The sequence below is a fragment of the Notothenia rossii genome (assembly GCF_949606895.1).
Source record: "Notothenia rossii genome assembly, chromosome: 1".
Classification (NCBI taxonomy): Eukaryota; Metazoa; Chordata; class Actinopteri; order Perciformes; family Nototheniidae; genus Notothenia; species Notothenia rossii.
The window spans coordinates 91118907-91146501 of NC_136912.1; the positions used below are offsets into that span (position 1 = coordinate 91118907).

A 27595-nucleotide genomic window follows, 5' to 3' on the forward strand; every position below is an offset into this window, starting at 1 on the left:
AATTACTCCTTTTCTCACTTTTTGTTGATTTAATACCAAAGCAAACATTTTCTTATTGATTTCATGAGCTCAATCTGTCTTTTCATGTAGCCTACAAGGTCCACAAGGTATTACAACCACTTTGGATGTATGGATGGATAGAAGTCTATGAGAATTGTTCCTTACCTCTCACTTTTCTTGATTTAATACCTAAGCAAACATTATCTTAGCGAGTTCATGGTCTAAATCTCCAGTTTCATGTAGCCCTGTCGATAAGGCATCACAATAACTTTTACTTTAAATGTATAGAAGCCTATGAGAAAATGTCCCTGCTTCTTACTTTATTTACAACTTCAGTTAACATTTTCATTATGAGTTCATGATCTCAATCTGTCGTTCTATGTTATGTTATATGTTCTATATAACTTTTACTTTAAATGTATAGATCTATCGAGGGCTATGATAAAAATTTCAATTGTTTTCCCTTTTACTCTATTAACTACCTTAGTTAACATGTTCTTGAATAATGCACGATCTTGATGTAGTTCCATACTTCTATTTAAATGTGTGGATGCAGAACCGGTTTTTGGCATAGGCGACATAGGCGGTCGCCAAGGGCGCCAGATCTGGGGGGGGGGGGGGTGCTGCGCTGATAGCTCTGGGAGGGAAAAAAACATTGTTGACCGTTGGTGCTCATCCTAATTTTCGGCCTAGATGTAACAACATTCACCCCGGCGGTTACACTTTTAATTTGCCCTGTACGAATGGTGCTCTAAGTGATGAAAGTGGGGGGTGTTGGCTTATCTGGCCTAAAATCTCGCCTAGGGCATCAAATTGTCTAGAACCGGCCCTGTGTGGATGTACAGTATAGAAGTCTATGAAACAGGCTATGCTTTAGGTTGGGGTCAACGGTGATTGACAGGTTTCTATCACAGCGTTGTCTATTTTTTGTTCTTACTTTTGGGAAAATGTTGGTCAATTTAAAACGTCTTGTTCAGCAATTTGGTCATACATAGCTCTATACTCCAATGTCGCTTTTGGTTCCATAAAAACAAGCCGGCTCAAACCCCTGGATGACGTCACATTGACTTCCTCCCTTTTTAATATACTATAATACATTTCTAAGTAATAGGACGTCTGTAGTTTCTGTCTTAATTTAGAAACTGAGTTGAGACTGAATAACGCTGATGTTGATGATAGAGCATATTCATACAACTTAGTTTTCATTAAACTACACAAAGCCTTAAAGTTGCTTAAGGTCACATATATTATGTAATTATGACCATCATTGTATGATGAAGTTTATTCAGGAACTACTTATTGTTTTAGCTCCTTGTTGTCACAGAGCATGCTACTTGTGTTACATTTTTCTAATCTGCCAAATCTGAATGGACAAATTGTAACTGAACTCTGTGAGTTTATCTGCTTAACGGTGAGTCCCTGTAAGGGGTTTAATTCATTCAGAGTTAACAGAGGCATCCAAATATAACCCGAGAGAACCTGCACTTGAAAACATGACTAAAAACACAACTCTTACATAATTGCATTCATGTCATCTATCAAACTCATCTTTGCCTGAGAGGAAGTCACAACAAAAGGTCAAAGTAGAACATACAATTAATATAGGAAGCATGCAAGCCTCTGTGCTGAAGGGAAATTACTCCTTTTCCAGCTTCAGCCCCCGTGTTTGTTGTAAATCAGGAGATGAATTTGATTTGATCCGCCACATAACATTGCACTGTCAGAAGCTTTTATCCCAAGTGACTTTATTTTACATCCGGAGATATTTGGGGATTAGCATCTTTCTCACCCTTTTTTCTCAGAATGAACTTTCTTTTGGTTTTGGAATAGTTTAGGATTGTAAATGTAAAATCTGATGTACAATTTGGTGATCTTTAATGCACTTCAATATATGCAATATTGGCATTTTAATAAACATTCTAGAATAAAAGAAAACCTTTTTACTAAATATTCCAAATTGGAGATAATTGTATTCGTCTGACTCTCGAGCTTTCATTTCATTTTCTGGAAAGTATTAAGGAATATATGTTACAAGTAAAAGTACTACACTCAAAATCTTACTTAAATAACAGATACATGTGCAAATACTCAAGTTAAGCAAAGTCACTCGCAGCCAGTGAATGTTTGCCATTACAGCTTTTGATAATTGAAATAAAAGTATAATTTTGTAACTGCTTTTCAAGAGAACTCATAAGTTTCTGTTTGTCCTGTTTTCATAGATGCCTATCCGGTGTCGGAGGTGGTCTACACGTGGACTCAGGGAGCAGCAAAGTCTGTGGTTGTGGCCGAGGAAGGGTCTCGCCTCAATCAGTACCATCTGATCGGACAGACCGCAGGGACCGAGGACATCTACACCAGCAGAGGTACAGTGAGGCGAGAGGACACTAAAGAACAGGCCTCTGATCAAATATGACCTATAGAGGGTTTTGTAGGGATTACGCATTTGTGTAGGCCGACCCTGAAGTTAGCATCTCGCTGGATCCCTTGACGAAAAGCCAATGAGATTCAGTTTGATTTTGGATTGTTTTAGGAAGTAAGATTTGTGGCAAACAAACGTTATTATACTTACACATGACATCAAGTTACCCCTGCTAAGCTATAGACGGCTAATGTTGGGCTATAAAGGAACTACAGCACGGTCACATGACTTCACGTCATCACCGCTAAGCTATAGGCGGCTAATGTTGGGCTATAAAGGAACTACAGCTCGGTCACATGACTTCACGTCATCACCGCTAAGCTATAGGCGGCTAATGTTGGGCTATGAAGGAACTAAAGTACGATTACATGACTTCACGTCACCACCACTGAGCTAAAGGTGGCTAATGTTGGGCTATGAAGGAACTAAAGTACGATTACATGACTTCACGTCACCACCACTGAGCTAAAGGTGGCTAATGTTGGGCTATGAAGGAACTAAAGTACGATTACATGACTTCACGTCACCACCACTAAGCTAAAGGTGGCTAATGTTGGGCTATGAAGGAACTAAAGTACGATTACATGACTTCACGTCACCACCACTAAGCTAAAGGCGGCTAATGTTGGGCTTTAAAGGAACTACAGCAGGGTCACTTCACGTAGCCACTGCTAAGCTAAAGGTAGCTAATATTGGGCTTTAAAGGAACTACAGCACGGTCACATGACTTCACGTAGCCACTGCTAAACTAAAGGTGGCTAATGTTAGGCTATGAAGGAACTACAGCACATTCACATGACTTCACGTCACCACAGCTAAGATAAAGTTGGCTAATATTGGGCTTTAAAGGAACTATAGCGTGGTCACATTGTGTTTTTGGGGAGTTGGGTGGGTAGGCTACTATTTTTTGGGGGTAAATGGTTCTTGGTCTAAAATAGCTTTAGGAAGACTGACGTTTACCTTAGTCCGAATTCATGTGGCTACATCGCCATAAATCATGAACAAATCAAGTGATAAAATGTCTGTAGTTATGCCTTGTTAGTTAGTTAGCCCCCTGGTGTTACCTTTTTATCTATCATTATTTCCCTTACATCAGTTATTAAACCCCCCCCCCCAGCCTCCACCCTATTATTCCTCTCTGAGTCATTACACTGTGTGCCACCCAAAGATGTTGTGAGAAGAATATATATATATATTTCTTTTAAATCAAGTTGGATAGAGACAATGAAGGAAGGATTTGAGAGAGCCTCCCACACATAGCCAGCTGTCTCTAGGACGGAGGAGGGGGCACAAAAAATCACTTATCCTCGGTCTGAGCCCCCGGGTCTGCAGGGTTAATCTGTACGCAGGCCCATCAGTTGTGCTTTTACTGAGTGACGTCAAGCTCTGTGATTGGCTGATGAGTGGTGACACGTGAAGGAGGGGGCGGGCATCGTCAAGGGAGGTGGGGGGGAGGCATCTGCTGGATTGTGTTATATAAAGAAGTATGATAATACATTTTCTGCCGCTTGTTGGTTGAGAGTTTATCAATGTACACAAAGTGAAGGGGGGGGGGGTCATAATGTACAGGAACATGTACGGCAAAAAAATCGTTAATAGTACATTTACTTTAGTACTCTAAAATGGTTTAATGCTACTTAATATATTTGATTTTGAAATAGGCCACACAGTAATATAGTATATTTACTCAAGTAAGTAATCTTTTGAGGTATTTATCTGAGTATTGAAATTGTATTCTACTTTATACTTCTTTAAATATCAAATCATCAAATACCAACCAAGCACACCATTATAGGTCAAGAAATCCAGCAGCAGCTTATGAAATTATTAAACTCCTAGGTCCTTTGTTTACTTCCGGTACATAGTGACAGTCGTGCTCCTATTAGCTAGCGCGCCAACACATTTTATGTGATAGGCTAAGGCCCCGTCCACACGGAGACGATTTCAGTTGTATCCGCTAAAGTTCTTTATCGTATACGGTTCGTCCACACGAAGCCGAAACGGAGCCCCCGAAACCGATAAACCGGCTCCCAAAGTGGGTAAGTCTGGAGACGCTTGCGGCTCCGTGTACCCCCTATACGATATTTTCCTGAATCGATGACGCCATAGCCCCGCCTCTCCCCACCTCTCCTGCTCACACCCGCGTCATTGTTGATGCGTTTCGCCAACAACAATGGCGGATCACAGGGTTGCGTTCGTGCTCAAGACGCTACTGACCATGATACAGATTTTAGTGCAAAATCTACAGCTCCTCTACCACAACCATCAGCGACAATATCCGCCATCTTCTACCTGGTTTGTTTGTTTATGCCTTATGCCCATGCTCGGGGGGGGGTCTTATTTGCTGCTTTTGGTGAATTTTGTGGCCCGGCATATGTACTACAGCGTATCCAGCGGTTTCGAGCGGTTTCGTTTGGACGGACACATTTCTTGAGCCGATTCCGTGTGGACGGAAGACTTTTTTGAAATCAACTTCGGTTCGAAATCGGTTTCGTCTCCGTGTGGACGGGGCCTAAGGGTGCAGGACATCTCTATGCGGTTGACCAATCACAAACAGAGCTGGCCAGCTAACCAATCAGAGCAGGCTGGGCTCTGGTTTCAGACAGAGGGTGAAAAGAGGTGCTGCAGCACAGGCAGTATGAGAAAAATAAAGAGCTTTTTGAACATTAAAGCACGGAGACATGTCACAGAAGAGACACAAAATACATATATGAACCTAAACATGGGCAGAATATGTCCTCTTTAAATTTCCATTGTTAACTTAAGTAAAAAGTCGTTATTCTTTCACAACTGCTACTAAGTATGCACAGCATGAAGCAGTTCAGATCAGGTTGCTTTACTTTTCTGTATGCAACAAACCCCCCTCTCAGATACACAGAGCCAGCGTGGGTCTCAATTAGCTAATCTGAGCCACAAACCCTCTTTAAAAAGCCGAGAATAGCTCTGCAAAGCCCACACTGTGGCAGAGGGGACCTTTGACCTCACAGGTTAAGCCTGACAGGATGAATATAGACACAGCAGTGAAAATCGATGACAAGCAAACGTTGTAGTTGCATCTGTCAAAGCTCAACAGATGGATGTGATCTGTGCTGTAGTACTGGAAATACTGTGTAATCTTTGTGAAATATACCTAAAGTAATGTGACATTTGAGACAATACAGTGATGGTAGAAACAAAGGTCTTGGTTATTACTGTAGCATGAAGTGTTTTCTTACTGCAGGAAGATAGAAGGAAGATTAACTAATTGCAAGGTGGCTTTAATGAATAAATATGAAGGAATGTCTCCACCTTTTTGAACAAATATAAAGGAATTTGTCCGCTTCGTAAACTATCTCTGGTTTTATTTGTATATAGCCGACACTAAAGGATGTTTTATGACCTGTTGCTGAGTTCTGCGCCGAGGCGGACACCATACTTGCATGTTTTAAATAATCTTAGAAGGATCAAATTAAATTGTTCTGTGTATGTTGTTCGAGATAACAGATGTTAAGAGTGATACACATGTTTTGCTCATCAAGATGAAGGAAGGTTAACACATGTGCAAGGTGGTTTTTACGGCCACATATGGAGGAATTACTCCACTGAGTGTACTATGTTTGATTTGATTTTAAATAGCGGGCACAAGAGGATGTTTTATGACCTGTTGCTGACTTCTGAGCCGAGGAGGACACCATACTTGCTACGTTTGAAAAGATCTTAGGAGGATTAAACACGTGTTTCTGAGCATGTCATTATTTCTTTGGACAGCAGATCTTTAAGCTAACCAGTTGACCAACATAGCCGAGTTGTTGGAGATAAAAGATGCTAAGAGTGTTACAAATGTTTTGATTATTAGGATGAAGGAAGATGAACTCATCTGACTTTCATGACATGTGGAGCAATTTCTTATCTTGGGTTTATTTAGAGGATGTGTTGTGATCTGTTGCTGACTTCTGACACCACACTTGCAAGATTTGAAAAGATCTTAGAAGGATGAATCAAAGTTTCTCTGCATTGGATACCAGTCTTGTCATTTCTCTAGACAGCACCAGATTTCAAAGCTTTAAAATGTTTCGGTAATAAGGATTTTTCCTTACTGCAAAAAGAGAGAAGCAGGATTAACTATAATGTGCAAGGTGGCTTTTACAGAAACATATGGAGGAATTTCAGTGCTGAGTATATTGTCTATGTTTTACGACCTGTTGCTGACTTCTGCATCTGTCCCATACTTGCAAGTTTCAAAAGATCTTAGGAGGATTAAAACATGTGTTTCTGTGTATCTCATTATTTCTTTTGACAACAGCAGGTACAAATGTAGGAACAGAGAAGGAGGATTAACTCATTGCACGGTGGCTTTACGACAACATATGGAGGTATTACATTGTATTGTATGCAACAGGCACTAGAAGATGTTCTATTACCTGTGAGTGTCTGTTGCTGACCTTGTGTCTAGGAGGACACAAAACTTGCATATTTTAAAAAGATCTAAGGAGGATACAAATATGTGTTTCTGTGCATTGGTTTCCTATCTCATTATTTCTTTGCACTGCCACAGTTTTGAAGTTGACATCAGCAGATTTAGAAGTTGATAGTGCTTACCAGTTGACCAGCATAGCCGCGTTGTTCTCCGCTATGAATGGCAGTTCCCCGCAGACACTCCAGAAAGCAAAGAGTAAAATCCACCACAGCCGCATTTTTTCACACCTTGCAGATATCCATCCACGTGGCCGGGAGTCCTCGGAGCGAAGGCAGCACAGGTGCTTCTATATTTAAGGACATGATCAAAGCCACCGCATTGCACATCCAAACTTTGTTCTCCACCAGAGTCCCCTCTCAACCCCCCTCTGACTCAGTCATCTGTGCACCTGTAATCACCGCTGTGGATCTACGTCCTCAATCAAGAGCTGGCCTGACAGGATGGGATGTCTGCCTGCTGCACACACACACACACACACACACACACACACACACACACACACACACACACACACACACACACACACACACACACACACACACACACACACACACACACACACACACACACACACACAGAGGGAGAGAGGCAGGGCGAGGGAGATATACAGGATGCAGATTGTGACAGGGGATTAGTGGGAGAGAAAAATCGGATTTTGCCAGGAGAAAGCTGCAGTCATCTGTGGATTTTCTATCAGACTCGACAGGATTTTTGAGAATCCTTCAAATGCAATCTTCCGTTGATTAACAGGATATGATGATTCCCCCCCCCCCCACACACACACGCACACAAACACACACACACATACACACAAACTAGTTTTTCATGCTTCGAGGAGTATTTATTGCCTGCAAGTTTAGTTGTGCAGCCCACCAACTGATAAGAGAAAATTAAAACACAGAAGACATGACAGCACCAAAACATTCATGAAAATAAAGCGAGGGGAATCCCTCTCTAAAGTACGTCAAGAAATAGGTCATAGGAGGTTCTGCTTTTTGTTGTCTCCTCTAGTGTGTTATATAGGTTTGTGTGCATGTAAATGGTCTGCAAAGGCTAACATCCCTGTGTTCCCTCCTGAGGGAGTTTCTCACCCACACACTCCCCCCCTAACTGATACACCTCCGTTAAACTCCTTTATTTACTACCTGAACCTGCTATAGGCTAAGGGGCGGGACATCTCTAAGCGGTTGACCAATCACAACAAAGCTAACCAATCAGAGCAGACTGGGCTCTGGTTTCAGACAGAGGGTGAAAAGAGGTGCTGCAGAACAGGCAGTATGAGACAAATAAAGAGCTTTTTGAACATTAAAGCTTGGAGACATGTCCCAGTAGAGACACTAAATACTAACATGAAACCTTGATACTTTAATTGCATTTTTGCTGCAGTTTAAGTGCTTTAACTACACTCTACTTTTTTTTACAGGTAATCATTTTATTTATAGTGAAACGTATCGATGAAATACTTGCACCTTTTTCTTTTTTAATGACTTATTTCTTTATAATTGTTTAATACCGCACAAAAGACATATTTGTGTTCTCACTTCTATCCATCGTTTGTGCAGCACTTTTTGTCTTGCAGTGACAAACGAGGCCACAGCGAGAGAATGTGACAGCTGCAGAAAACCAGGGTTTTAGGATAAAGCTGCTGATATTACTTTTTTTGTTATTGTCAATAAATCCCATGAAAAGATCAAAACCAAAAGTGTGTTAGTCCCTCTCTTAATACTTTCTATCCTTGTCATTTCCTAAATCCACCGCACTGTAGTTCCCAGCACATTGCTCGGACAGGCGTAGCGTGCATTTGTTCGGGACTATTTTGGGATTGGGATTAGCAGGACGGTGTGCGGGGTTGACTGAAAATAAACGGTGCTGTGTTCACTGTAATTAAGGGGAAAGATAATTACAGCTGGAGTCTATTAATAGCTCTCAGTCTGTACATTTTTTGCAAAGCTTTTCCTTTAGTTTAAATATGTTATTAATGCTAATACACATGGTATTTTACTGTATTAATATTATTATTATTTCTTATTCATGATTATTACTATTATTCTTATTATAATTTTTTCAATTTTGTTTCTTTATTTATATATACTTAATTATTTAATTTATTTGTATGTATTATTATTTTATTTCCCAGCTGGATATATAAAGTATTATGATCCAGAATAACGATTATGTTTTTCCATAACCAAAATGTTAAATTGCTTTATTTTACTTTTACATTTGAATTGCAAATTCTTCCTTAATTTATTTATTATTTTTTTAACACAATTTTACCTCCTGAAATTTAAATTATTCCGGTTCTGTTTACCATACACTTCCTTCGTTGTCAAAGTAGGGATGAAGTTACCCCAAAAAACTAAAATAATGACATTTTGAGTGTTTCCTCCTCTTTCTGTGCGGCTGTGTGCTTCAGGTCAGTACACGGTGATGATGGCTCACTTCTACCTGAAGAGGAAGATCGGATACTTCGTCATCCAGACCTACATGCCGTGCTTCATGACCGTCATCCTGTCCCAGGTTTCCTTCTGGCTCAACAGGGAGTCAGTGCCGGCGAGGACAGTGTTTGGTGAGCTTACACACACATCAGCGAGTAACATGAAATTATAAAAAACCCATTTAAACAATCAATCAGTACAAAACATAAAACTTAGGTTATATTCTTAGAAACCTCTGTTTTTCATCAATATATTACAGGTCTCAGATAAGTACAAAACATGTCTCTGAAGTGTTTGGCTCCAAACACCAAACAGATCATTGCAGCATTACCCATAATCCCCTCTGTTTCAGACCTGTTTCCAAAGTGCTGATTCTCTGTCTGTTACTTTAGATGAGAATAAGGAGCCCCTCCCCACGCCCCTCTGAGAGAGATTTGGTTAAAAAGAACTCAATGGTGCTCTAGGAGGAGATCCAGGTGATAAGGTGGGGGGGGGGGGGGGGGGGGCGTTACTTTGGTTGCTGATTGGCTAATGGTTACACAAGCCAAAATGACATCATAAAGTGGCCAAAATCTGATCAGCTCATTTTCAGACAGGTTTTTATATAAATGGATCAGGACAAAAAGAGAGAGAATCTTTGTTCCTGAAACTTTCAGAATCTCTCCCCTTCAGAGGGGACACATGTTGATGTAGAAGAGAGACATGAAGAAGAGGGGACACATGTTGATGTAGAAGAGACATGAAAAAGTGGATTTTAATAGGTGACCATTATATGAAAGAACTTGCTGTTGCTCCTGCATGATTTGTCTATAAATAAATGCCTCCTCCTTTCACTACAACTAAATCCATGTGAATAAAAGTAGTAGTATTTCCGGTTAGTCATAATGACACAGTTTCCCCCCCCCCCCCCCAGGTGTGACCACGGTGCTCACCATGACCACTCTGAGCATCAGCGCTCGAAACTCTCTTCCTAAAGTCGCCTACGCCACCGCCATGGACTGGTTCATCGCCGTGTGCTACGCCTTCGTGTTCTCCGCCCTCATCGAGTTTGCCACCGTGAACTACTTCACCAAAAGGAGCTGGGCCTGGGACGGGAAGAAAGCAATGGAGGCCCAACAGCCCAAGGTTTGTATGTTTTAATATTATAATAGTTTCTAATATTCAATTCACTTTATTTAGTTTTATTATTGCCGTTTATGGATATTTCTCAGTCTCAGTAAAGTCCCTTGGTTCTTAATAGATGCCAAGAATACCTAGTGACACGAAGGACTCACAAAGACTCAGATGCACGATTCTTTCTTGATTTCAAAAAATACCTTTATTATAAAAAAAGGTTTTAGGATCAACTAGGATACTCACAAGTTCGCTAGGTTCAACTAATGGTACAAAATAATTTACAAAGATAATGGTTTCTAGGATCTACTAGGATACTCAATAGTTCACTAGGTTCGACTAGTATGCTCAAGGTTTTGACGAGGGAGTACAGACATGGACTTGGTCTAGAGACAAGACGAACCGACAAAAGACAAAAGGAGAACAGGGCTACATATACACACAACGGTTAATGGGGCACAGGTGAAAACAATCAGGAGCAGGAGACCACAATCAAGCTGGCAGGTGACACACAACAACAGGAAGTGTAGACACCTGAAAAGAGAGGACAGAGTCAACATCAAAATAAAATGCAAGGCCACAAGAATAAACACAAAACAATAAACTATAAACAGAACTTTTTTAGAACTTGTTTATCCTAGAAATCAGGATAAACTTGCAAAGTAATGATTTATGTCTGTTGTTGAAAGTCACCACATTATTATCTAAGGAGATCTTCAACATTGGTCATTTCAAGAATTTGTAATTAATAGAGACAACAACCACAGACAAAAGCTTGTGTTACAGGGATTACAGCTTTCAAACCTTACTGTGGTTTGAAAGATCGACTCCCTTTTCGATCTTTCATTCTCTCTTCTCTGACACTTCATGATCAGTAGTGTGGAAAGGGAAGAAAGGAGTTGTAATGAAGTCCATGTCGCACATAAAGTAAGAGTTGAATCAGAAAATAAATTGAACAGGGAAATTCAAACTCAATTTCATCTCGGGCCACATTAGCATCATGGTTGCACTCAAAGGCCCAGTTTTATATATAAGACTATATAAAAATACTTATATACATTTTTAATATATATAAAATAATGTATTATATTACATTATTGCCTCTGCATTGGATTATTATCGGATAGGGTAATAACTTCATAATTAACTACGTTTGAAAGCAGAAGTCTAGGGCAAATAGTTGCAAGTCTCTTCAGTGAGAATGTCACAAAATGATTTAAAAAGAAAAGCAAAATTCTGGAGAAAAAAAAATCAAAAGAAAAAGGCAGATTCTGAGAAAAAAAGAATATTTTTTGAAGGAAAAAAGTCTAACTGAGAAAAAAAGTCAAATTTGAGATGCATTGTGGGACATGTAGTTTATGGGCAACGTGCTTCTTTAAAGCGTCATGTAACCATATAATAAACATATTATATTCTTTGCAAGCTCTTGTGGGGCCACAGAAAATGAAGTCACATGCCGGATTTGGCCCCCGGTCCTTGAGTTTGACACCCCTGAAGTAGAAGCTTATAAATGGTGGATCAATAGATTCAGCCAGTCCATTGCTGCCCGCAGACATCGATCCCCACTTTCAACCCTCACTGGCCATCTTTGATTATTTTCTTTGTGTGTTATCAACCACCTCTTTTATTGTGTCTGTTGAATGTGCAGCACCAATCAATGCATGTATTTCTCCCCACAGAAGAAGGACCCTTTGGCTCTGTCTAAAAAGCCTAACAACTCCTGCTCGTCCGGCTTGAATTACACAACCAACCTCACAAAGGACTCGTCCATCTCCACTATTTCAAACAGCACTGCGGTACAACTCAAACCCGCTGAAACCAAGGCCCCTGACCCCAAAAAGACTTACAACAGTGTGAGCAAGATCGACAAGATGTCCAGAATAGTGTTCCCGGTGCTGTTTGGGACCTTTAACCTGGTGTACTGGGCAACGTATCTCAACAGGGAACCCGTGAGACAAGAGGAGGTTTAAACTCTGCAATCACCCATCCTCCTGACTCAATCAATGCCACTTAGTCCAATAGTGTTTTTTTTAGCCCGTTGGAAATCATTGCATGTCAGGAAAATGCCTCGAGTTTGTACAAAATATATCCCTTTCCAATTTTTATTTATCTCATTTTAGGACTCCAGTCAATGAATGATTTTAGCATTTGGCATTTATATTTGTTCTCCTTGAGTCTACAGTGTATGATGGTACAGCAAAGCCAAATGCTATGCAAAACAACATTTGTATCATTACTCTAAAGCGGCTGTTGCCTTTGTGACTCTTACTTTGTATAAATGGGCCGTGGGGTCCAGATGTGCGAGGACATGGGACTTTGCTTCCTTGTTAAAAGCAGATGAATAGCCATGCTAAATGTGTTGCCTTCAGAGTGTGATAACTCATTACGAATGCACTGGAATCTCCTGCAGTTACTTTTACAGAAGCCAGATTAACGACTTTCATTAAATCCTGTGTTGGTACTTTGATTGCAATTTTGAATGGGCAGTTTTTTCATGAATATCATTTTCGGACAGGGACAGATTTCAGTTTCCTGTCACCATGTTGAGAACCCTGTATGTATGTTTGTAGTTTTAAGAAACATGTATATATTCCCTGCTTTTAGAAAAGTACCACGAAGCCAGTTAGCTTCTATGTTATGCATATACAGCAGCACAGTGTTACCCTAGTCTAGTGCTTCATTGACTGGATATTGAGAAATGAGCAGATTAGCTTAAGCTTTAGCATTTTTGGACCGAATATATACAATGCTTTTTTTAAAGATATCTTGGGTTTTTTGCATCAACTTGTTGTTTCTATAAGCTTTTATGATAACTTGCACATTTTCTTTATAAAAATGTAGATGCTTTGAGCAGGTTTTTGTTATATTTTAGAGTACCTGCTGTAGTTAAGAGTGACCTGGGACTAAAGAGAAGAACGTCACAATGACCTGGTGATTACATTTTCACCATTATCCTTTAGATTCATGATGTCTTATTCCTTATCCATATCCAGGCAAAAACATGAGATCTAGTAATAATTCAAAGTTTTAATTTAATGAGTGTTTTAAAGGAAAAGTTTGACATTTTGGAAATGTGCTCATTCGCTTTTGAGTTAAAATGTTCCGATTGATACCACTCTCATGTCTGTGCGTTAAATATGAAACAAGAACCAGCAACTGGCTAGCTTAGCTTAGCAAAAAGGCTGTAAACAAGTTAGTCAGTTAAGTACAGGGCCGCCCCTCCCTACAGGCAGATCACGCAGACTGCCTTGGGCCTCACCTCGCGGGAGGGGGCCTCACCTCACGGAGGGAGCCTCAACGGAGCCGCAAATGCCACGCAACTATGCGCTTATGTGGCGCAATTGTGTAGGCACGGCACAGTTTCGCCGCTGCTAGGCTCCACTAGCACCCCCCCGTCCCCCGTCGGCGCTCGCGACACAGAGGGCCTCATCATATAACTTTGCGTGGCGCCACAAGTTGGCCAGGGGCGGCCCTGGTTAAATGTGTAATTTTTCAGTCATTTGCTTCTTTGTCGAGGCATAAATGTGTCAGTGGAGTAAAAACGAAGCTAAGCGCAACTGTTAGCTTAGCATAGTGCCATGTTTTTTTTATTAAGATGTAAAATGGGGTAAACAGCTACACTGTACAAATGAAAGAAATCTGCTAAACAGAAGCGGTTTTAAAGCTCACTGATAAGCATGTCCTAAAATTAGCATTAGCTTGAATGTAGCAAAGGGTTAAGGCCAGAACTTTGTAAACATCAAACTATTTAAGTAACAATTGAGAGGTAAGACTTCAGTCAAAATTCTCGCCCTAAGCAACTAGAGAAGTGAGCCGGAGGAGATTTGACTTACTTTCTCTTTTTTTTTTTAAGCAATTTGTAGTTGCCTTATTTCCCTCACTAGTTAATGAATGCTTTCTATTTTTCTTTATCTCGGATTTAAGGAACATTATTTTAAGTTACGGACATAGCCCTGCTAGTTGTTTCCCTCTGTTTTGGGTCTTGATGCTAAGCTAAACTATGCTAAGCTTGCCTTCTCCTTGTTCTAGCTTCATATTTAGCGACATCAGTGGTAACGATCTTGTTATCTTAGTCCAAGAAGAAAGGAAATAATGTGATTCAATGACATATCCTTCAAGTCCAGCTTTTTTACTTGATACTGCGACAGTGCATGCACAACACTCACTTCAGCAGAGAAAGTTTTGCAACCTTCACAGTTTTTAGTTTTACTGTTCGAGTATTTGAGAATTGAAATATGAATGTGATCTTCTCATGTGACTTTATGCCTTCTGTGTGGCCGGCCTCTATTTAATACGTTTATGGAACACACCAGTTGTATTATATTATTACATTTAAATGAATTTAAGGTACAGGCTGTTCTTTAAATGCAAATATCTGAAGCAATAAATAATGCTCATAATTATTAATGATTTCTGTTTATGGTGATTGTCATCATTTGACTTTCATTTGGTTGATGTCATTTTATCCAGATTGAATCCTTTTGGCAATAGTCTTTTTCTATATATAGCTATACTCTGATTCCTTTTATCTCCGCCCCTCCCTCTTTGGAAGCACAGTGCCCTGCAGGTTTAATGTATTTACTCATTAATTTTGTAAAATACGTGTGCAGATGACCGGCGCAAGGGGCTGGGTCATAATGAATACTTTCTTTCTTTCTTAATTGTTATGCATTCCTGATTCCCAATAAAGCTTCACTGAATCCATTAATCTGATGTTATTAATAAACAATCTCACTGATAATGAAGTTGTGACATATAGAGGTGAAGGAATGAGTCCTAATTTTCCTTTTTTCTCGTTTTCAAGTCAATGTTTTTTTAATGTGTTTTTGGTTGTTATCCTTAAATAAGGTCTGTGGTTAACACAAGCTTAAGAGATTTTATCGTTTTGTTCTACGACATAAAATACGTCAGTAAATACCCCACTGGTGAATAAAAAAAACAGCCGTTGCTAACAAGTGTCTAAATGAGACGACTAAATGTCATCACGCCCAACATTAGCCACATTTAGCTTAGCGGTGGAACGTGAAGTCATGTGACCTTAATGTAGTACCTTTAGCCTAAACTTCAAAAATCATGAAGTGGTGTTAATATGTGGAGATGATCCTGCTGAACAAAACATGTAAGTGTCAAGCGACCTTGGATCCCCTGAAAGGCGCTATACACATTTAAAGTGGACCTATCATGCTATATTTGAATAATATAGTGTAGGACCATACCTATATAAGGCATATTTATACTTTTTATTTTACAAAATACCAAACAGATCATGCATTTTAGCCATTCCTCATTTCGCTCAATTTAACACCGTCTTTGCATGGGCTGATTCTGTGAGAACAGCACCATCTACAGGCCTGAAATATGTCCTACAGCGTCTCCAGCGCTTTCGAACGGCAATGTCCGTGGCTGTCTCCTCCTGATTGGTGGAGTTGGCCCAATAGCCGTAGCGCCACTTCTGTGACATCATAGAAGTGTTCAAATCTGGATCAGTCTGTATCAGATCCGTTGCAGCCCCTTTTTAAGAGATTTGGGTATGGAGGAAAATAGAGAGGGTTGTGTTTTCTGACACTCGGTGAGTTCCCTGGAACTCCGGGGACACATATTCATGTATAAAACACGTACAAAAGTGCATTTTGCATGATAGGTCACCTTTAAGTTATTATTATTATTATTATTATAAACTTGTATTTTCCGCAGAGATTGTTTTATGCTATGTTGACATTTTGTGTATGCAGCCCTTGCGTCGCTAACTTCCGAGTCAGCACAAATATGTAATCACTGCTTGACTAATGTAAAAGATGTTTGTGTTTTCTCAGTTTACTTCTGATAAATTCAAAAATAAATACACAGTTGAACAGGACATGCTGATATACATTCATCCAGGACACATGACAAAACGCTGCCTTAATCTTCCTTGATGGAACAACGGGCTGCATGTGCTGCTTCTCTTTGATTATATGCATCCAGATCATGGCGCCTCTTCAGTTGCTGAACTGGTAAATCCATCTTGGGGTTCTCTGTGGCGCTAACATCTGCCTCACATCTGTTTGTGGAGGATTTAGCTCCATTTAAGTTGCTTTTCCATTCAGCTGGCCCATACTCTACACCAAATTAAGCCTCCACTGATGGCTCCGAATGACATCATTGGTAGTATATGGCTTGAGAAGCAAAGAGGAGTGATAGTAAAGGAAAGGCTAACCGAAGGTACTCCCGCTTTCTGACCTTTTATACACACATTGTACACGGCACACTGCAAAAAGAAATACGGCAGTTATTCTTGAAGCATGCAAGCACTGTAAAATGCTCAAGCAAAAGACAAACTAGATGCATATATAATGTCATTTAAGTACTGCTTTATATCACACAACTGATTTCATGGATGTATTAACCCTCCTATTGTCTTTGTTTCCCCCCGTATACTTTGGTTTAACTGCTATTACATTAACACAAAAAACAATAATCATCACCAAATTTCATTTAACACCCTTTCAAACTGTAAATATTGTATCAGACTGCTGGTATACATGAAAAACTGCAGTAAATATACAAAGAACAGACACTGAACAATGTATTGCGTGTGCCAGGTGTGATCCACATGGGGGGATTGGGCACATCAGGGACACACACACATCTAGAGAGAGAGTGTGTGTGTGTGTGTGTGTGTGTGTGTGTGTGTGTGTGTGTGTGTGTGTGTGTGTGTGTGTGTGTGTGTGTGTGTGTGTGTGTGTGTGTGTGTGTGTGTGTGTGTGTGTGTGTGTGTGCGTGCGTGCGTGCGTGCGTGCGTGCGTGCGTGCGTGCGTGCGTGCGTGTGTGTGTGTGGGGGGGGGGGGGTGTTTGTGTGTGTTTTATCTGATCCAGATGGTTACTAATTCCTTTTTTTATGACCGGGAACACCATGGGTGTTACGAAGTTGACTAAATCATCCAAAATTCAATGAAAGTGGTGATCAGCAATTTTACATGTTCAAATGTCTACTGTGAAGGATATCATAAAGCCTTAATGCAATTGAATGTAAAACAAAAAAGTTATGATTGATGAAAACAGTAAATCGGTCAGATTTGACCCGAAGATAACAGGAGGGTTAAAGCCACTACTCCCTCATCGACCTGGGCTGCCACAGCAGCAGCCACGGTGCTGCGACTGAGGCTACACTTCAAGATCGATGGGGGGTTGGGGGGGGGGGGGTACATGTCGTCAGATTGAGGAAAACATTCACCAGGAGAGTTTCCTGGACTAATACAGTAGAATGAATTCTGGGGGTTGGAGCTTAGACTTTCACACTTTCAATTTTAAGGACCACCCTAATGTATATATATATTTTCGTATCTTGATCCAAACCCCGCCTTTGCATAGAGGCAATAAACCATGTCTGACCATTTAAAAAAACCAAACTAAATATTCTGCGCCTTTCCACGTCGATGCACACTGTGTATTTAATTTTGTTGGCCGAATCAATGCTCAGTCACACAATGTCCCCCTGTTTGCAGAGATTACAACAATTTAAAAATCAGGTTAAATGATTGATGAGTCATGTTCGGTGCAGATCTGTAGCGTTCGTGCACTGATGCATAGATCATACCGAGACCTCTCAAAGGTCAACATTCAGCTTAGCTCTCTTTTAAAATATAAATGAAGCATGAACAAAAATTGTGATCCAGCTTCTGAATATTGAAGTATGCTGTACATTGTTTTTAGTTTTTGCATACATTTTATATTTGCATGCTCTTAAAACCTCTATTCTTTTCATTTGAATCCAGAAAACATGGCAGTACAACCTTATAATGCTTGTATGTGTACTTTTATTACATTTTCCATTCATATTTGTAGCTGATTCATGTGTCTGTGAATCTGTGCTGTGATGTTCTGATTGTATTTGTCTTTGTTGGGTTATAATTATTATTCCCATTTTTGGCTATTTAATTTAGCATTTTTTGCATTAAAAAAGTTTGTGGGTATGTTAGTGCTTAACAAACTAATATTCAAGGAATTAGGATACAGAGCAACGGAAATGCATTATAAAAACACATTGAAATACTTTTAAAAACAGTAATGAAAAGGCCAAGAGAATAAAAATACAACAAGCTAAAATAGAAAAACACAGATTTAAAATACCAGAATAAAAGGAGTGAGAGATGCAGCAAACCTGTAGCTTTCTGTGAATCTGATTCAGATATATGGAGCAAATGTAATGTACTTTAACTTCCATCTCTGCATTTCTTTTTACTCTTCATCGTCTGCATTTTTGCTTTTCACCAGCAGAGGGTGACAGCAGCTTATCTGCACGCACTGGATCTCACTCTGTATTAAACACAGGGGTAGAGAAAGCCTCAGTGAGACAATCGGCAATTAGTCTTTCTTTAATCGTGTGAGGACATGATTCACGTTATCAAAACCAAATGAAACTGTATTTATTAGATCTCTGCTGTCATCTGGGGTTTATTCATCTCAGCGCTTAATTTCCACTCTTCAGGAATCTTTGGGATGTGTAAGAAGAATAACACTTGAAGCCCACAGAGGAGGAAATACTCGTTATTCTTCACTCCTCAGCCACGGATTTATTTGAAACAGGTCATATTATTCATCTGAAGGACACTGAAAGAAAACCACTTGCAGACGTTTCCTCACATTCAACATTTGGACATTTGTGTTATTTATTTCTATTTTCCAAGACAATCATCTTTGCCTCTCTCTCTCCATCTCTATACTGCCTGTGCTGCAGCACCCCTTTTCACCCTCTGTCTGAAACCAGAGCCCAGTCTGTTCTGATTGGTTAGTTAGCCGGCTCTGTTGTGATTGGTCAACCTCTCAGGGATGTCCTGCCCCTTAGCCTATCCCGTACAATGTGTTGGAGCGCTAGCCAATAAGAGCGGGAGTGTTACGTAGTGATGTCACTATGTTGCGGAAGTAAACAAAGGAGTCCAATGGAGGTGTTTTATAGACCATTTACATGCAAAAAAAACCTAAATAATAACCAGCTACAGGAAAGGGAAAACCCCAAAAAGCATAATAGGGCCTCTTTAAAGGGAACATTGCACACTAATACACTTTTCTATGGGAATTAGCTCCATTAGTTCGATTCTGGCTAGTTTGATTCTGGCTAGTTCGGTTCGCAATCGGTTCAGTGTTTAAGTTTCAATTGACAATGTTTGGCAAGATAGCGCCGTAATTAAAGTATTTTTCTAGTATTAAAAGGATGAGGTTAGCACAGCCACTTATACCGCTGAAGCAGTGTGATGACTTTTACAACGGTATGAACGTGAACAGTCATTAAAAGTATGTTGAGTCAAAGATAGTAAGTCTTGTTGATGTAACGTGATACATGTTGGTGGTTGCATTAGTCATTAGGTGTTGTCGGCTCTTATAAACTGTTATTGTTAATCTGCCCAGGCTTCAAACGTAACCGTCTTACATGGTTCCTGGTTTCAGCTCAGCAGTGTTCTAATGCAAATGTAGACTTTTTAATGTTGTGTTGTGTAGTTTGAAGAAGAATGTGTAGGAAGAATATCCTGTATAAGGTTTTGGCTGCAGATACTTCTTATAGCAAAACACATTTATTGTTGGTCCTTTCATGGGATCTGTTGACAAAAAGCTACAGGTAGGGATACATCCACATCAGCATTTTCAACACAGTATCCTCTTTGTGAGTACATAAAATACAGACGTCATATTATTTAAGGTGTAAAGTAAAAACACAAACTGTGAGAGGTTTTAAAGTTGTAAAACGAAAACAAGGACAACACCGTGCTTTCAATCAGGAGTAGCCCCGCCTTAAAGGATTCACTGCTTTATCATCTATTTTACTCTAAACTGGACCATCATTTAATGAATGAATTTCATCAAGTGTTCTTCGAGCAGCATGTGTTGTCAAGTTGGCGAAGATGTTTCTTCATTTGCATGTGATTTGGCAAATTAGTGTTTTTATAGTTGCATAGTTTCTGAAGTTCTGATGTTTTGGGCCGTAGTAGGCGTTTGCACCATCGTACTCAGGGGTACTGATAGCGATATGATTTAATTTTCTATTAATAAATTTTTTCTCTAACGTTATTTACCTTTTCTTCTATTATAATAGGCAAAGCTATATGATCAAAATAAAATGATCCAGTCCAGTCCACTCCAGTGACAAGGAAACAATTTTGCGCACGTCACAAATAAGTGAATGAAGTGGAGCAAAGTATATGTTCTGACTGCAGGTTTGCGCAAAGTAGTGCAAAGTAGTCCCTGAGAAAGTGGCGTGACGCACACTTCCGCGAGAGGACTTTGTAATGAATCGATGCATGCGGAGCGCGCGCACCTGCTCGAGAGCAGCAGCAGTGTCCGCGAGGTGAGGACTGAACGCGCTCTTGAGCAGGGATTTAATGTACAATGAGTGAAATGTGTGTCGGATTACGAACTATGAGGAGCTTTTGTCTCTTGCTCCTGATGTCTGTCCTCCACACCTGGTAAGTGGCGTTCAAGGGATGTCGGATAAATCACATTTCGTGCAGAAAACTTTGTCTCTAACTTCAATTGAAGGACTCTTGAGTGGGATTTATTTTGCATGCATGCAGTCTGCAGAAATGTGTCTCTTTGCCCCCACAGCTCGCTCACAATGCAGCATGAGGAGGACTATGAGGATGTCACTGTGAACCAGATGCTGGCTCCCAAATCTCAGGAGAGCGACGCCACGGAAATACTCAACAACCTGCTGAAGGAATATGATAAGAAACTGAGACCAGATATAGGAGGTAAAAGCCTTTTTTTGTTTTAGTTGCAGGCTGTAAATCAACCACATGCATGCAGCTGTTTAATAAATGCTATGTCCAAGGTTTGGATGCTTACAATGACTTGTTACCAACACATGTAATCATTAACCTAATCTGAGTATCACAATATACAATCATGAGTCAACAACTCACAACAAGCTGTTCTTATTTTGGAAGAATTTGAGCTTTACATTAAAAGTAAGAAGACTAGTAATCAGTCACAATTAATAGTTACCTGTCAACAAATGTAATTAACCTAATCTGAGTATCATAATATAAAACTAATGCAACCTACTTTCCGCTGCTCGTGGATTATTTCAATATCAAACGCAATGCAATTAAACACAAGAGAAAATAAATATCAATAAGATTTTTTTTTACTGACGTTTATTGCAAGATGTGACCTTTGAAAAGAAGAAACCAAAATATGTAGGACTAAAAAATGACTTTACTGATAGGAAAACCTGCTTTTCATTCATCCCATTCAGACAGTAGCCTATACACCAACAATGAAACACGTTTTTTTTACAACAAACACTATAATGCTCTTTTAAGGTTTTACTAACACTGTAATACTGATAGTTATACCCAATTTTAGAAATGCAACAGTAATCTTATAACACGTTTTTTTTTATGTAACTGTAAGAGAATACAGCTACCTTTTTTGTACCCTGATAACGTATCCTGTATGTAATCCATTACTCTCCAAGTCTTGCTATTCCTACATATTGACTGCAAATAACACCTGACCTGTATAAACCTGCAGCAGGTTTCAGAATCTGATCAGTGCACAGATATGTGTTTGATAAGCTGTGGAGATTCTGTACATGTAATTCAAGTACACAATTATATCTAGAGCTGCAACCTATATTCCAACATGCAGAAATGCCTTTGAATTAAAGTTTTCATCCCCTCAAACGTTCAGATTTTCCTACTTTTCTCTCTTTTATATCGTATTAAAGTCAATAAAAAAATAGATTATTAATCAGCTACTATTCTACAAGTAATCTTTTATGAAAAATGCTGTTTTCCGCTTCCAAATGTGGATAATATTTCTGGACTTCTAAAGACATTGTTCACAGTTTTCTCTGACCTTGTACACCCCAAAGGTGTTCGTTGCAGCCCTAATTCACTCTTAAAAGTTTTTTGGTTGCAGACAAATATCTCAAAAACTATTTTAATTGATGATTAATTTTTTTTTATACAAACTTTTTGAGATTGGCTGTTTTTTCTCTCTATTTCTTTATACCATATAAAAGTGAAGATATGATCTCAGATGTTAATAAATGCTAATGGCTGCAATTCAAGTCAAACAAATAACCAGAGCTGCAAACATTGGTCAACAGAATCATCTGCAACTATTCTGAGATTTGATGGAAAGTTGTTTAATTAATTTTAAATGCAGAGATGTCCAAAATTAAATCATTTAAAAAGCTCTGCGAGTCTTTGTCACATTAAATCAGGGGTTGTTTGTTTCAAACAAGGTGAATTCACTCAGCTTTTCAGCTTTTTAGTTTATATTGACCTCCAGCAACAAAGGTCAAGACGCAACTCATCTGCATATCCTCATGAATATAAATCACATTTAGAGGACGAAACTTTAGTGCAGGACAAAGAGATGAGGAGTTTTATAATTTAGAGACTCAGATTAAGTTTGAGAGGAGGCTACTGTACCAATCTGATCAATGTCAGGACCCAGAGTGAGTGTGATGGTAACTTCCTCTCCAATAATTTGTGAGTTGTATGAGTAGAGATGTGGTTCCAAGCCATGGATGTATTAACAGATGCCTCATAACCTTATTTTCCAACGTTTATCTTAGTGAATTGAGTAGACAACAGTTTTGAAATTGGGAATACTGGGAATTTAACCTATCCAGCATTTCAACTCAAGGAGAAATAAGCTTTCTGAAATGACATTGGTGCGAATTTCAACGAGTCAGAGAGATGAGAGTTGTGTTGTTAGATTTAGTTTGTTTGGATTACAGCAAGTCTAGCTTTCTATTATCTTGAAGACTTTATATGATAAATGCTGAATATTTCATATTTAGTCAATTAAAAGTTGTTATCCTAACCATAACCCTAGTCTTAAAGATATCATCTTATGTCTACCGTCTCATTCCCAATGTTAGTCTATGTGAAATGGCTTGTTCTAACCCCCATGGACGTGAACCGGGCATTAAAGCAAATTGACCTAGTGGCCAAACGGTGGTATTACATCTTCTGTGTCAATCTGTGACATCATTGGGCCTAATTGACTTACATAGGGAAAGACATGTCTGTTGTTATTATTATTAATAGTGTTCGATGAATAACGTGCAGTTACGTAACTACTACTACGGTTTTTGCACTACTAAATACTGTTAATATTTACATTAATTATGTGACCATCTATGGTATCTTAAATCTAGTGACTGGCTGTGTGATAGTGTGGTCGTCTTTCAATCAGAAGGTTGTGGGTTTAATCCGAGTCCCTGCAGTCAACATGTTGATGTATGCTTGGGCAAGATACTTTACTACTTCACTACAAGATACTTTAATAATAAACCGCAAGTTGCTTCCAATGGCATGCAATGTAATGTGTGTAAATGTTAGTTTCCTTGGCCTGCTTCTATGAATGTGTGTGAATGAGTGAATGATGACTTGTATATGTAAAGTGATTTAAGTGCTATGTAACTGCAGTCCTAGGAGAAACTGTCTTGACTCTTTTCAACAGCGTGTTGTATAAGTGTTAAAAGGATGTCTCAAATGATTCCGTTACCTCTATCTTTTGAATTGTTGTCGTGATTTGTCAAGCCTGAAATTCACCAATGACAGGTTTGACCAGCTGTCAAACTTAAATGTTAACTGAGTCATCATCAGTATTTTTGCCTTTTTGTGTTCACATCACAATTGCTTTTTGAGTTCTTGTTGAGAAGTTGTTATTTAAAGGGAGTACAGGGCTGCACAATTTGGTAGAAAATAACCAGTTGCGATTATTTTAAAGTGATTTTGCAATTGCAATATTAGAGGTAATCATCATTTTTGAAACGCAGCCCTAGACGGTATAATTGATAATACTTGCTGATAAATGAGATAACTAGATCTTAACAACACAGCCCATCTTTTATCTGACTATTGCTCACATTTCCAATTATGTCTTTATCAACAAAACACATCTCGTGAGATTTCATAATGCATATTTCTCCTTGAAATGAAGTGCTGGTGATTTAGTGACTTAATTATAGTTATAGGACGATGTGGTAAAGTTAATCATTATTCACTATTTTAAGTTCAATCACCCAAATCAGCAGCTTTTTATTTTGGTTTTACAGCAACCACATCAATTTTTGGAGTAAATTGCAAGTATTATTTCCCCAAAAATGGATCAATTTAAAAAAAAAATGCTGTCCCCAATACGCCGAAACACATACATATCGGGTCCATTTTGAAAATACAATAAAAGTGACCCCCTTACTGGTCATTAGCATCTGTATTGCTTGAGTCTTTGTGCAGCTGTTGCACTTATACATCTGTTACTATGGATACCAAGCCAGTAATGCTGTGTGGCCTTCAGACAGAGAAATAAATTACCGTCACATAGGAAGTCCGTGAGAGGTCGATTCCCTCACACAAAGTGAGGTGGAAAAGACCCTCCGATGCCGTCCTCAGAGAGAGAGAGAGAGAGAGTGACACTTTGACTCCAGTAAATAACCCTAACCTCTCACTCTCTTCTCCTGAAACACACCTGGACGTTTTGTACTTCCACTCAACCTCTGGCCCCTTTTTTGCGTTTTATTTGTTACTTCAACTGATGCTCCAAGCTCCTCTGAAGTATTGCGTAGCACGTGAAAACATAGGGATAGGGGATAACATTCAGGCGGTCATTAATAAAGAAAATCCAAAGTTACGTGCTCTCCAAAAATATAAAAATAAATATTCAAAAAGTATTTAACAGTGTTTTTTGACGGAGGAAACTAATATTTGTTGTCCACTGCTAACGTTAAATTGACCGGTCTTCCATCTGAGGATTGATATGACTGCATGTAGTCCCATGGTCCTCCTCAGCAACAGTCTCATATCCTTAGCAACGGTCTGCATTCAAAAAATAGTAGATCACAGAATGTTCCTACTGTAACTGACCAATCAGCATCGAGTGTTCAACTAAGCTGTGTAATAAGTTTAAGAGTTTTTCAAACAACATCTAGTGACATGTTAACACTGCCGCCCCCAAAATATTCATGTTGAACAAGATAAAAAGACAATGTAATGTACTTTTGGGTATACTGATGATATACTGTATGTGCTTGTTCCTCGACTGTTGTTTATTTTACAATATTTTAACTTTGTTTTTGCAAATAAAAATGACAAGGTGCACCATTGAGTGATTGATGGAGGACAAAAGTGAATACTGATGCTGACCAGGTTGCCCTACAGGAGAAGAATAAAACATCAGAGAGAATAGATTCTTGGTCATTTCTGCACAGCCTTTTAGTGTATTAAATGTAATCTCTGTCAAAACAATATTAACATTAGAGTCATGTAGATGAAGTTGTGAATTGTAGAACTTTGGCACAAAAGTTTACCTGCACTTAAGGATTAAATGATTAGATTAAAGAGGGTCAAAGGTCTAAATTACAGTGACATCACGTCGGTCTGATTGTTGTGAATGCGATATTTAAAAAAGGAATTTTGAAGGGAGTTTTCTTATTTTCAAACAATGTCTACTTGGACTGAATACATTTGATTATCAAAGGTCAAGCTCAACGTGACTTCACAAAACGAACCCCAGGGAACTCAAGAATTGATATTATGATACAATTACACTAATGTCCTTCATACAAACTTCATAATGTCTTCGAAATGACTTTTTCATGAAAAATGTTTGTAATAATGTAGTAAAACATTGAAAAGAGAAGGAATTACACATATTATGGATATTTTTCATGCTACACTGTTCAGCTCAGTGTGTAAGAAATAAACAGTGACCTTTTTACAAAGCCACTTTAGGGACTACACACACACACACACACACACACACACACACACACACACACACACACACACACACACACACACACACACACTTTTTCCCTGTATTTGACTCCACCCTGGTTGCCCAGCCAAAGCTGACTAAATGACCTTTTATGGATAAACGATGGTTAATAGGGTATTGACAATTAGCCTATCTATTTATTTTAAATTCCCCTGGCTGTAAACAACAGATAATGAGTAATTATAAAGTCTTTTTTTTGTGTGAAGCTGGCCCTTTGATGGCAGATGGTGTGCTGAAATTAGTTGACCTTGTCCTCTGGAGTTTTAATGAATGTGACTTTTTTTTTTAAATGTGAAACATCAAGAGGCATTTCTCCACAGGGCTTGGTGTAAAGTGATGTTTGAGCTGCTGATGTTGAGAGACAGTCCTCTATAAAGGAAGAATATGTGAGGAGTGTTTCCGTTGTCTCATGTCTTCCTGAAGTTGTGTTCACAGGAATATAAAAAAGAATGACATTAAATAATTTTGTTCAACAGTAGAAGAAATAAATAACATTTAATCCGGGTTAAAAATGAGCAGTTGGAAGGATCTGTTGCTACATAATGTAAGCACACTTACCTTAATATATCATTAGGCGCTTTCACACCGCAGTAACTTTCCCACTTTAGTTCCGATATAGTTCCGAAATGTTGCGTTCACACCCCAAAAAATCCAGGACTAAAATGTGTTCATGAGAATCTTTTTACCCCCTTTTCCGTCCCTGCTAGAGAGCATTAGCATTAGCCCAGCACACAAATGCAGAGAGACTAACTTATGGCAACACAAAAGAAAACATGGGAGCGGTGGAGATGAGGAGGTGTCGGCATTCTGGCGATTTACTCTGAAGGCTTCAGTAGAAGCTCCTGGGAGTCCTAGCAGCTTCTACTGAAGCCAGTCCCCAACTCGGGGAACTTCCGGCCGGGGACTTCGGGCGGCAGTATACGCCCTGAAATTGTTTGCGGCCTGCCAGTAAACCCAAAGTAGAAGAAGAAGAAGTGACGTCAGCGGCTTCATTTGCCTAATCCTCCCCCAGGGACTTATTCCGGTGTTAACGCGATCTGTACTTAGTTCATGAGAACAAAAGAGTTCTCAGGAACTAAGTTCTCATGAACCTTTGTGGGAAAAGTACTGCGGTGTGAAAGCGCCTAATGTTACTCACTGTCTTTAAAGAGGCCCCTTTAATGCTTTTTGGGGTTTCCCTTTCCTGTAGTATGTTCTATAGGTTTTAGTGCATGAAAATGGTGTGCAGAGGCTAAAATCCCTGTGAGTTTGTCTACCACACACTCAAGCTTTTATTGAATAGCACTCCAACAAATTGTGATAGATTAAGGGGCGGGACATCACTAAGCGGTTGACCAATCACAACAGAGCGGGCCAGCTAACCATTCAGAGCAGACTGGGCACGATTTTCATAAAGAT

General features: G+C 39.3%; 3 protein-coding genes across 4 annotated transcripts in view; 2 read left to right on the forward strand and 1 right to left on the reverse strand.

Moving 5' to 3' along the window:
- The window catches only part of gabrb3 (gamma-aminobutyric acid type A receptor subunit beta3), a gene marked incomplete at its 5' end in the record, with an annotated part of 62049 nt that extends 54957 nt beyond the window's left edge, over positions 1-7092 (reverse strand). Inside the window, one exon of the mRNA XM_079684163.1 lies at positions 6998-7092. Coding sequence (XP_079540289.1) covers positions 6998-7092 — 95 coding nt within the window. The remainder of the gene's footprint in view (positions 1-6997) is intronic.
- gabra5 (gamma-aminobutyric acid type A receptor subunit alpha5) overlaps positions 1-15134 on the forward strand; it is a 39942-nt gene extending 24808 nt beyond the window's left edge. The window contains exons 7-10 of the mRNA XM_079684175.1: positions 2220-2363; positions 9292-9444; positions 10227-10438; positions 12106-15134. Coding sequence (XP_079540301.1) covers positions 2220-2363; positions 9292-9444; positions 10227-10438; positions 12106-12396 — 800 coding nt within the window. The 3' untranslated portion in view covers positions 12397-15134. The remainder of the gene's footprint in view (positions 1-2219; positions 2364-9291; positions 9445-10226; positions 10439-12105) is intronic.
- A 5509-nt stretch (positions 15135-20643) lies between these two features.
- Positions 20644-27595, forward strand: part of gabrg3 (gamma-aminobutyric acid type A receptor subunit gamma3) — a 60882-nt gene continuing 53930 nt past the window's right edge. Inside the window, exons 1-2 of one of the 2 annotated variants that reach the window (XM_079684189.1) lie at positions 20644-20744; positions 21002-21147. In XM_079684189.1, the coding sequence (XP_079540315.1) occupies positions 20686-20744; positions 21002-21147 (205 nt within the window). In that variant the 5' untranslated portion in view covers positions 20644-20685. Of the gene's footprint in view, positions 20863-21001; positions 21148-27595 lie in introns of both variants that reach the window. The other variant, XM_079684188.1, reaches the window with a different exon arrangement.